A 12,492-nucleotide genomic window follows, 5' to 3' on the forward strand; every position below is an offset into this window, starting at 1 on the left:
GATCGACTTTATTAAACACACACTGGGGAAATTCACTTGTTACAGCAGCACAAGAGTCAAAAAGAAAAAGTGAAGTGGAGAAATATTAGAAAGTAAACAAAAACTCAAAAGTACTAAAAAAAGCAGAATTAATAAATCCCTATAAAAGAGTATTTTGTGTTATGTACAAATGGTACTATATACAGTAAAAAATACCTACCTATCTATAATCTGTGAACATTATCTGCAGGGTTATTGTAAACCTGTTAATCCTACTTTTGGGTGCTTTCTTTTTCGTAGGGTGTCACCACAGCGGGTAGCTCCCCAGGTTTAGATGCTGTACATTTGTAAGCCAGATGCCCATCTTGATGCAATTCTAGAGATTTGCATCACATCCCAGAATCGAAGCAGGGATCAGTCACTTGTTAGGTCAAAATATAAACCCCTACACTGTAGAACCACTGTTTAACATTGCTAAGTATTTCTTTAGCAGTAACTATTAGCTAACTAAAAATGAATTAACCATAGCTACACTTCTTTATAATAATCATTAATAAGAATAATAAAGTGTTACCAAATCTCTGGAGTGCAGAGGTTTAGTCAGCAGCCATATCATACATAGCTTTTTATACGGTTGTAGTTTTTTCCTCAGAGGCAGTTTATATGCAGTCGTCTCCAACTTTGACTTGACAGATGGATCATCTTTTTTTGTCTTTCTATTTGAATAAGTGCTCGAACATAACGAAGGTAGCTTTTTCTCTAGTCACACTGACTCTTATCTGTAGCTTTGTGAGCGTTATGACAGTTTAAGCCATAACCGGAGCTGAAATGCAAATGTAAAAGCACAAACTAAAGGCTGTTGTGTCCACTCTATTCTGATCACTTGAAGGATGATTCCAGTGTTATGAAGAGTTGTAGCACATCTACATCTACAGCAACTGCTCTCCCAGCTAAGAGAGAAACGTTGTAAGTGTCTTGTTTTCAAAGGATCATTTTCCTGGTGGAAAAATTCAGTTTCTTTCATTCTGCCTTATTTCCTGAAAGCAGGCAGGGGGAAATGAAACTGAGTTTATTTTAATGTTGGTGGATCATCTAAATCCTGTACGTTTCTTTTTTCAAGAATGAAAGATAGAAACTGAAGTGATTTTTTTAAAGATGTTGATATGGAAAATTTAAAACACTGGAATTATTCTTCAGCCTTCAAATTCTTCGACTAAAGCTACTAAGCCTAATTGTTTTATCAACATATTGATTAAACCTTACTAACCATTTACTGCATGTGCGTGTCAGTGTCGTGTGTTTGGTGATCAGAGGTCCGTTCAGTAGAGTCGACGTTACTGATGTTTCCTTGTTTAAGGATTTGACCTCAATCTGCAGCTCAGTGTCGGTGCCGGTCTGTGTGGAATCACAGGATTGAAAAGACTTTTGTGGATCTGAAACAATGACTGATGTTGTGTTTGCTCTGTGTGTGTGTGTTGGAGTGCTAGGGTTAATCCCCAGCTGAGCACCATCATAAGCTGAATCACACCACAACGCCAATTTGTGTAACTTATTTATTTCCACTTCTTGCTGAAATTGAACCCTTCACCCTGTTTGTGCTGTTCTCTCTTTGCCTCTGTAGTGTTTTATCTCTATAAATGATTGGATGCATGTGTGCGCTTATCTGTTATTTCCTGAGTAGTGTTAATATTTGGATGATGCTCTGTTGTCTCCAGTCTGTTATCCAAGCTCTCATTTGTGTGTCTCTCTATGTGCAGTGGCATTACAGACTCTGGGTGGGCAGTACCCAGTGTTCAGCGCCACTCCTGCAGCCAAGCTGATGGAGGAGGGGAAGGTGCACACAGTGGAGCATCTTATCAACCCTCTGGCCATGCAGCACCCCGAACACTCCCCCGCTGCTGCTGCTGCTACTGCTGCTGCTGCCACCGTCCTACCTGCGGTCTCTACCCCTCCACCCTTCCAGGTGGGTATTATTCACGGGGTCAAAGTGAGTCAGAATGACGTTCAGATAATGAGCAATTTAGTGGGATAGGCAGGTCAGTGCATATTATGGTTATATTAATTACATTTTTTAGATTTGTGTGGCTGCCGTTGCTCCTGGTAACACTACGGATATACTTTCTCAGTAATAAGAAAGTTATGACATCCAACAGCCCACTTACACCCTCATCATATCCTTTTTTTTCTTCTCATCCCTGTGATGCGTTCATGGTGCAGATGGCAGGGGCGATTGTGGCTCAAGAGTTGGGAGGTTGCCGGTTCGAGCCCCGGCAGTCTCGGTCATTGTGTCCTTGGGCAAGACACTTCACCCGTTGCCTACTGGTGGTGGTCAGAGGGCCCGGTGGCGCCAGTGTCCGGCAGCCTCGCCTCTGTCAGTGCGCCCCAGGGTGGCTGTGGCTACAATGTAGCTTGCCATCACCAGTGTGTGAATGGGTGGATGACTGGATGTGTAAAGCGCTTTGGGGTCCTTAGGGACTAGTAAAGCGCTATACAAATACAGGCCATTTACCATGTAAAGTTGCGGTGGCTGTAATTCAGCACCTGCATACCACTACAGAAGAAGAGCAAGCATAAACTGAGTGATGTTTTTTTTTAAATAGGCAGGTAACTTCATGGTCAACTTTTCAAGCAGCTTGACAAATATCTCAGAACACAACAGCTGTTTCTGCACAGTTTGTTCCTAAATGTGTGTGTGAGCTAAGAGAGAGAGAGAGGAAGAGAAGCAAACTTTAATGTGCAGGACTGGGAAACGGAGAAAGATGTAAGAAAGATGATGAGAGATTATTTTCTGAAGTTTTTCAATCAAATTTGAGATCGATGCATGATGTGTTGATGAACTCATACTTGAAGTATACAAATTCCCTTATTCAAACTTTGCATGAAAATACTTTAGGTCTACTGAGCTGGTTGGTAGACGTTAGTTCAGGCTAAACTGGTGAGTTTGCAGTTTTGTGATGTTAAGTTACATCACACATCAACTGATACTTAACGTGATGATGCTGACTAGATTCACTCACTTTTTACTCATTTTATGGTGTCTGGGGGTTTGAAAAGGAACCATACAGCTCATGAAACATCTCATTATATCTTGCTGAATTTGGCTGGCCAAATCCACAAAGAGCAGTGAACAATAGAGTAGCAGCACAGGTCAGCTGATCGCAGCCTTGCAAAGCAAGTTATTATGTGGATTATTTCTTAAGGAGTTCTTTTCCCCACGCTGCACCTCTATAACCACGTCTCAAGGTTCCCTCACCTGCCAAAACACACTGTGTTAGACAGATTGTTATAACGGATGCCCTCAATTGCAACCCCAAAAGGATTTATGTCTCTCCCTGGAATCGAACTGGAGATCTTTCACTGGGTATCCAGATGTGTGAGCTACTATCCTGTGGAGCTGTAGAGGGAAGTTGCAGTAGAGACTTATTATAATCATTCACGTTAAGCACCAATAGCAATGCTTTTATTTCATTTATTGACAGGAGGCTGGGGAGTCTTTAGTTTCCCTTTAAGGACGCTGGGGCCCAGGTTGAAGCCCAGCGCCCATACTTAGCCCATGTGTGATTCAGACCTTAAAGAAAAGATTAACTTAGCGACTGTGAAGCCGTGACTTGAGATTTTTACGCCTCTATCTGGCTGTTTTGAAACCAGTTGTGATTAGGGATGGGCTGGTCTGACTGAGAAAGAGATGGTCCGCACTCATTCTGTAGCAGCCTGCCCCATTGCTACATAAGACCCCCCCCCCCAAAAAAAAACCCCAAACTGTGCTTTATTATTCTTTACGGCTCTAATGGGGACCATACTTAACAAAATAAACATCATGCTGCATTCAGTAAGACTTGAAAGTAGTCATTAAGACCATAAACCTATCAGCAAAGTGTTTACTGAGGTCATGGATCAAGTGAGTATTGGGGTCATGTTTCCATAAACTTTTGCATTTCTTTGTGCAGAGTTGCTGCCCCCTGCTGGTCAATAGAAGGAATCTAGGTTCAAGTCACACTGGCTTAAATTCTATGTAAAAGGAAGCTATGGCCACCCTTCTTATGTAAATTAAATACAGGCATTGTGGGCACGCTTTAAAAATCTCCTTTTTCTAATTCACTTTCTTTCCCTACGCAGGGCCGTCCAATCACTCCAGTCTATGCCATGGCCCACAACGTACAGCGCATCCCAGCAGCTGGTGGTCTGTATGGACCTGGGTATGTCCCCATCACAAACTACACTGCCAACACAGCAGCTCTGGCAGCTCTGCAGAAAAACGCAGCCGTGGCGGCTGCAGCATACGGAGGTTACGCCGGCTACGCGGTGCCCCAGGCCTTCCCCGCCACAGCCTTCCAGCTGCCCATCCATGATGTCTACCAGACATACTGATTAAGAGGCTCAGATCCTGCCTGTGACTGAACTACATCTCAGCATTGTCTGTATCATCATGTAGAAACATCTCAAACTTGAGCTCGAAAGGAATTTGTAGCAAATATTAAAAGCACACACAGTGACAAACAGCCTGACGTCTCCTATTGGCCTCGGTATGTCCTCAACCCAAGGTGAACATAGTGTTTCTAATTAGGCAGCATCACTGTTTTCTACTGAATAATGTAACAAACGTAACCAACGACAACTCCCAATAACGCCCCTCTGCCTTTTTTGTTTCTTTCCGAATCCCACCACGGGAACACCGAAGGTACGTTCAAGTATTTATGAAGAGAAGATATATATTTAAGGTGTCTATTCTTTGTAGCTCTCTCTTTCCATGTTGCTGTGGTATTTGTTCTAGATTTTAAACTATTTTCAGAGTAACAATAAAAAAGAGAGACGAGGGGTAATCGTAAGGAAGAAAAACTACAACAGGAACTACTGATAAATACCGCTGAAGACGGCTGTCTTCAGATATACTAATGCCTTTTTTTTTCATCATTATATAGTATTTTAGCCAATTTTACATGCTGTAGGTGATGCTGTCCGTCCATGCTGGTTGAATGCTTTGAACACGCCTGTTTGGTACTTTTTGGTTATTGTAGTTTTTATTGTGTTTTTGGTTGTTTTACGTGAAGGTTCTAGGTTTTCTAGGTTGCATTTATTTACCTATAATTAGCTCATTTTTGCTTTGCAAGGTTGTTTCTCTGTCTCCTCTTTGATACATTGAAACAAATTTGTTGGTTTTCTTTGAAGAAATGTTGCCTGCTAAATATTTGTTATTTTGACAGATTCCTGTTGGGAACAAATAATTAAGAAAGAAAACTGGAAAGCTTTTTGAATGATGTTCAGCTGACGTGGAAAATGTTCCACATTTAAAGAAACGGCGGTAATAGGGGATTAAGACTGAATAGATGTTAGCTGTTTTTTGTTCTTACTCAGTTATGTATGTTTTTTTTCTGATGTTTTTAATTGTGAACAACTACGGACAGAAATGAGAGACATTTTTCTATCTGGACTGGAGCACTCTATCACTTGAACAGCTCGTACTTTTTGCCAGTGCTGACCAAAAACCTTAACATCCACTTCAGTCTGAGGACTTTAGAAAGACTCCTGACTACAGTGCCTTACACCTACACGCTGTTTATGCAACTGCCTGCTTTTCACTGTGCCTTTTTGTAAGAAAACCAAGCCCGCGTGTTTTGGCACAAAGAAGAATTTGTATATCCCATGATGCAGATTTGTGGTATTGCTGTATTGAGGTTTCAGCTTTTGTAGCCAGATGTGCCAAGGTTGCCTCCATCCTCTTCCGAGGCGCACGTAAATGTATTTATAAAAGGCGAGAAGTTGCCACTTTCAGATGAAGAGATATCAAACGTGTGAACTGGAGCAAAGTTTGTGCTTCTTCTCATATAAAGCCTGCAGCTCCTCAATGCGGGCGCTTTGAAAACTCTGCAGTGCATCTACACAAGTGTACTTGTGGACTGGGAATAACTGGGAGCGATACATCCCACTGGAATATGCAAGTATTGTAACACTCGAATTCAAACAGCTGCTGATCATGAAGTCACACTCCACAAGAGCCATCCTTTATGAAAAATGCCAAACATTTGAGTGTCCTTTTATTTGTAAACCAGCTCTTTTTTCTTTTGTATTATTATTATTCTCCTTCACCACATTCGATGGTATTTTATTTGCTAATATGAGGGCTCCCTGGCTTTTAAGTTTAGGCCCAAGAGTGTGAGTGAAAAGACTGCTTAACTAGTCCATATTTGTGTAATCTCACTCTGTACTCTGCATTTTACTGCTTCTCTCTCTCTCCTCTGAAACTGGATTTAATGTAGAAAACAAACTGCTGTTAACGGCTCTTATTATGATCTTGTACGATGACAATAAGTCAGGATATATTTAATATATGCATTACGTGTGTTGTTTATGAAGTGAGAAGAAAAGGCATAATATATTGTAAAACCTATTTGTTTTCTTTATTTACACCTTGTTTAGGTATAAAAGTCAGACTAACAAAAGTAGATTTTTTTTTTTTTTTTTCCAAAGTGTCCAATAGTTTGTTAAACATTCGAGGTTATTGTGCTTTTGTTAGGTGTAACGTTGTGTTTGGTATTTGGAACTGGACGCGGTGTTTAGAGTGGGAACGCCAAGTTCTCCCCGTTATCGATATCAAAGGTTAAACCTGGCCCGCCGAGGCGTTACGACCCATTGGCGCCTCCGGCTCAATGTGTTGCAACTTTTTTTGGCTAAATAATTAAAAGATCTAATGATGGGTGGATGGGGTAATGATTTAGCCTTCGCCAAAATTTCACGTGGTTTTAACAACAGAAAACTGCATTCTCCCTTCCACTCACAGCACCTGCTTTACTTTCCATCACCTGCATTTCACCCACAATGCAGCAGCAGCAGGACGATCTTCCTGTGTCAGTATGGAGCTGCGCGTGCCTGGTTTAACTTAGATGTTCGGGTTTAGCATCTTTAACTCTTTGTAGTGTGTGCCTTTATTGCCAACATGTGCCCTTTGTAGACCTATGCAGACTCTTTTCTATCAGAAGGCCCTGTTTCCTTGTTCAGCATTGGTATATTTATAGTGATATAGTAGATAAATAAAGCATTTTTGAAAGGATGCACTCTTGTCGTCCATCGTTTTGTCTACTTGGTTTTCTTTGTTAAACATTAGTCTTGGATTAAAGTTTGCAAAGGTTGCAAGTGCTGAAAAGGGGACTTCTGTGAATGGAAACCCACGTCTGACCTCATACATCAACTATTATTAAGCAATGTCACAGAGGAGGAGCACAGTGTTTCATAAACTCCTCTGTGGCACCTCAACTTTAATCTAGAAACACGCTGTACCCCAGCAGGAGGATTTAGATCACGTGGTGTGGTACAGTATGCTTAGGAAAAGGTAAGTTTGTTTCAGCAGGCTCAGATTTCAGCCAAATGGTCACATGTTTAACTACTGAAATCTAATAAAGCGTAAAAACGCCTGAGTATCGGGCCTGTGTCAGATGGCAGCGACGCCAGCAGCGAATCCATTTCAAGCAAGATCACGCTCTGGACACATGAACATGGCCTGTGAACTCTCACCAGCTGCTGTTACGCACACAAGCACAATTTCTCACTGGAGAGGATTTACACGTTTATTTAACACTGCTAAAGAGGGTTTATTTTAGCTCATATCTGTTAAAGTAACCAAGAAAAAGCAGAGTGAAGAAATGCTTAATGTCAGGCAGATCATGGAGACACAGTAAAAACAGTGAATGAAGCCTTTGTCAGATTTTTTCATCAGATCTTAAAATTAAGTAAATACAAACAGCACTTGACATATTACAGTGTGTCATTGTTTATTTGACAAAAACTGAGCTAAAATGCAGAAGCAGAAGTAGACCCCATGATTCAGAATCAGAATACTTTATTGATACAGGCATATATATATACATAAAAGTCACTTATTAATAAATAGCTGAAAAAGAACATGTGCAAAAAGGGTGTAGCTGTTGCAGTAAACAGTGTGTTAAGTGGATGAGTTGTACAGGGAGATGGCCACAGGCAGGAATGATTTCCTGTGTCGTTCAGTGGTGCTTTTCGGTACTCTCAGTCTTTCACTGAACGTGCTCCTGTGACTGACCAGCATGTCATGGAGTGGGTGGGAGGTGTTATCCAACATTTTCTTTATCTTGGACAACATCCGCCTCGCCGACACCACCTTGAGGGAGTCCAGCTCCATCCCCACAACATCACTGGCCTTACGAATCAGTTTATCGAGTCTGTTGGCATCTGCGACCCTCAGCCTGCTCCCCCAGCATGCAACAGCATAGAGGATCGCACTGGCCACAACAGACTCGTAGAAAATCCTGAGCAATTCAGAACCACGTTTAGCAGCAATAAGTTAAAGGAGTGTGTTTTCGGCCCCGTCTTCCCCCAACCGGGCGCGGCAGATGGCTGCACCTCCCTGAGCCTGGTTCTGCTGGAGGTTTCTTCCTGTTAAAGGGGAGTTTTTCCCTCCCTCAGTCTCCTAGTGATTGCTTAAAGGGGGTTGTTTGATTATATTTGAGTTTTATCTCTATTATTGTAGGATCTTTACCTTACATTATAAAGCGCCTTGAAGCACCTGCTGTTTAGATTTGGGCGCTGTATAAACAAAACTGAACTGATTTGCATGACAAGTGCTGCTTCAGTTCACTGAGGTTTGAGGGCATTCACAGCTCTCTTAAGGTCCCACTGCAGCGTTTCAGTTGTATTTGGATTAGGGCTGCCACAAACGATTATTTTGATAGTCGACTAGTCACCGATTATTAGTCGACTAATCAGATCGTGCATCCATTGGACGTAAAACGTACAGCTTATTGCACCAGCATGCATCTGCTCTTATATAACTATCATTAGCTTACAGCTTTAAGTGTTTAAGGTATGTGCTAACTAAAAATAAGGACAAGATGATAGTTTATTAAATTTTAATGAAATTTGCAGATTGTTTCGGTGAAGTTTAATAAACTCCTTGCCATCTAAAATATAACGGGACACCGGAGTATATTCTCGAGCATCTCACACTTCTGATAATCAGTTGTCTGTTTGACGTTTATTCAGCTGTGTAAAAACTGTAACTTTAATCTCAGCCAAACCGATTTACTAAGGAACAAATAAAATACTAAAAAAAAGCCAAACAATAACATTTTGAAGTTATCTAAGTGACTTATATATGTTTAACCTGAGTAGCAAAAGACGGCGGTGGGTTTGAAAACGATTTGCTGGGAGTCCGGTGCTCTCACGGGCTCTAGTGAGCCTTGCCCCCGGCCAGCTATCGAGCTAGTGGGTAACAGACGTTCAGTGCAGTTCAGTTCATTTTATTTCAAACATTTCAAACATGTGCCTTCACAATCATTACAAAATATCATTCCATTATTTGTTTGAAAAGGAGTAGGCAGAAGTATTTACTTATTTGTCCCTACCCCCTCAAGTTTTATCTCTCATTCATTTAATTTTTTTTTTGTCTTAAATTAAACAAACAACATATGAAACAAAAGTAAAGCAAAACAAAACAAAACATACATAAATCAAAAACAAGAAATTAGCAAGCCCCACCACAGTATAGTTTCTTTCATATGAAAAATACAGACGTCTCCGAAAACGTCGGAGCGCTTTTAAAAATATGTGGTGTCTTGATAAACTGAGCAAATATTTGAGGTTTACACAGTTACATTCTCGCCTGAAAATATGTTAAACGTTTATTTTGTGACACAGAAAGAATAATAAGAGTAATATTAAAACTAACTAGCTGCCGCCATTGTTGGAAACTGAGCTGGGCCGCGCTATGAATTCTGGGACCGAGCTACTTCTTCTTCGGGGTTTAACGGCAGCTGGCATCCTTGTACATGCAGTGCTGCCATCTTCTGTTTCAGTCCGTTATTACACTCTTAAATTCTACTACTTATTCCTGCGTCTTTTGTGATCTTACAAAGCTTCAAACGACGCGTCGACTATTAAATTAGTCGTTGACGATTTTGATAGTCGACGTAATCGTGACTAGTCGACTAATCGTGGCAGCCCTAATTTGGATCGGGCTGGGTTGATTTGCATGCATCATTTTCACTTTTGACTAACGTCATCAACACCATAACGATCAATGCCCAACAAGTTGAAGTTGCACTATTTTGTATTTATTTTACTCCAAGGATATTAACTTGAATCATTTATTAACTAGCCACAATTAGAGGCCATTTTAAAGATGTGATAAAAGGAAGAGCTTTTTAATGTTCTACCACTAAATTACCAAAACAGAAAACTATATAAACTATATAAACTGAGTCTTGGAGATGACACACTTTTACATCCTAAAAAGGAAAAGTTTGACTTCTAAAATGTAAGCTGCCACAAAAACAGGCTCCAGACCCACCAGATGGTATTACAGCTCTACCACAGAGATCTGCACAACTCAAATAAACAATATACACATAAACAACACAAACCGCTCACCTTAATCCCAAACAGCAGTCAAAACTCAATGAACTCTATCCAAAATACTATCTCAAACCCAGGATTTTAAATCAACCCAGACTTCCTTAAAAATAATTCCGATAAGTACAGATCAACATGAACCTAATTCACTTATTTCTTTCAGAGGCAACTGCCCCATGTGTGCACATAGTAGAAGGGTCTAAACCAGGGGTGTCGAACTCCAGGCCTCGAGGGCCGGTGTCCTGCAGGTTCTAGATATCACCTTGGGTCAACACACCTGAATCAAAGGATTAGTTCATTACCAGGTTTCTGGAGAACTTCAAGACATGTTGAGGAGGTAATTTATCCATTTAAATCAGCTGTGTTGGATCAAGGAAACATCTAAAACCTGTAGGACACCGGCCCTCGAGACCTGGAGTTCGACACCTGTGGTCTAAACTTTTTTAATAGTGTCTAATGTCTTTGCCTTTCCCTTACAAACTTCAGTAATATAATACGGAGATTCTTAGACACAACTTTATTCTTTTTTTCTGTAGGCTGCAAACAGCTTTACAACAGTTTTATTGTTCTGGAAGCATTAATATATGATCCTTAAGCCGGACGCCTGGTTGTACTTGCTAACGCTGTATCAAACTTGCATGTAGACAAAGCCTTTGATTGAATTATAATTTTATATTTATTCCCACTCTTAAAAACGCCCGAGGCTGCAGCTGAAAGAATACAAAATTAAACTGTATTTTAAACATTAACTCAATAAAATACTTGATTGTTATCAATCAGTTGTGATATTAATGTATGTTAACTTTTCACCGGCTTTAATTCCAGACTTCATAAAGGCTGAACTTTATTAACACTCTTAATGACCAAATCACTTAAGGCGCACATTTTTAAAACTACATCATGCTGCAGTGTTTGCTCACACACTGCTGTATTCATTTCTGTCTGTATTATGTTTAACCTCTTTATATTTTTCAATAGTGTAATTTCTTTGTAAAATCAGCTGCTTTGCTGCCAGCACCACACTCTTCATGTCACTTCTGAGTGCAGGTCCCAGGTCCTGTGGCTGTAACAAACCCAAATCATCACCCCTCCATTGCCGTGCTTGACAGCTGGTATTAGATTTTTGTTCAGATGCAACTTTGCAAACATAAGCTTTGCTGCCATGTTCTTTTTACAGTGAAGAGGCTTTCTTCTGGCAGCACTTAAAAACAGGGCTACTTGTTTAGTCTTTTTCTAATTGTAACATCATGAACTTTAACATTTAACATGCTAACCGAGGCACTTAACTCCTGTGAAGATTGTGGCATTATGATAACACACACCTTAATGCTCCAGACCAGCAAACTGTCAAAACCTCTGCTTTAATGATGTGCTCACACTTGCTGATGATCAGTCAGTACAGTGAATTTGATTAGTAGCACTTGGCTGCTACTTATCCTTTTAATTTCTCTGTAAGCGCTAAGGGTGCACTGTTCACTCACAGTGTAATATGTTATGTTTTATAGTTTGTCTAAAGTTACATTACCTAAATTTAAGACAGATCTTATTTTAATTACTATGACTGCCATTTACAAACCTTCACTGTATCATGACTTTACAGTGGCATTAATAATATATGCAGTAGTAGCTTCCTGCACCAGTTTAATAAATAATGACACATTTGGTACTGAAAAGAAATACAGTTTTCCCACCAGCTCCAGCCCCACACTGTAGCTTGCATTCAAGGCTAGTGTATCAATAAAAGTTTAAGTGACTTATTATTTCCCAATAATAATATCTCCAGCACACCACTTTAGCAAGCACATGACAGCGTCACCTGCTTTATCGCTGTAGATAAAGGCAAAAGAAAGTCAAGCTTGTGTGTTATGATGTTGCCATCTGGTGGTAACTGCTCTCCATCACTTTCTGTTCAGACCAGTCAGTGCAGGTTTTCAGTGGCAGCCATGTTATCTTTAGTTATTATTAACGCAGATTATTGTGGACATTAGTAATGAAGAAAACAAAGAAACATTATACACACACATATAAATAAATTTTAATAATTTAGCTCAAACAGGCAATTTATTACTTAATTGAGAATGTTACACAAAATACCCCAGGCTAGGCCTATTTCAAATTGTATTGTCATTTTAGGTGGAA

General features: G+C 40.2%; 1 protein-coding gene across 10 annotated transcripts in view; it reads left to right on the top strand.

Moving 5' to 3' along the window:
- rbm47 (RNA binding motif protein 47) overlaps positions 1-7,025 on the top strand; it is a 37,610-nt gene extending 30,585 nt beyond the window's left edge. For all 10 annotated transcript variants that reach the window (XM_084931362.1, XM_084931357.1, XM_084931356.1 and 7 more), the window contains 2 exons: positions 1,737-1,942; positions 4,096-7,025. In XM_084931362.1, the coding sequence (XP_084787488.1) occupies positions 1,737-1,942; positions 4,096-4,347 (458 nt within the window). In that variant the 3' untranslated portion in view covers positions 4,348-7,025. The remainder of the gene's footprint in view (positions 1-1,736; positions 1,943-4,095) is intronic.
- Positions 7,026-12,492: the final 5,467 nt, after the last annotated feature.

This window comes from Perissodus microlepis, chromosome 6 (assembly GCF_051167445.1).
Source record: "Perissodus microlepis isolate ML-2025 ecotype Zambia chromosome 6, ASM5116744v1, whole genome shotgun sequence".
In the NCBI taxonomy this organism is placed as follows: domain Eukaryota; kingdom Metazoa; phylum Chordata; class Actinopteri; order Cichliformes; family Cichlidae; genus Perissodus; species Perissodus microlepis.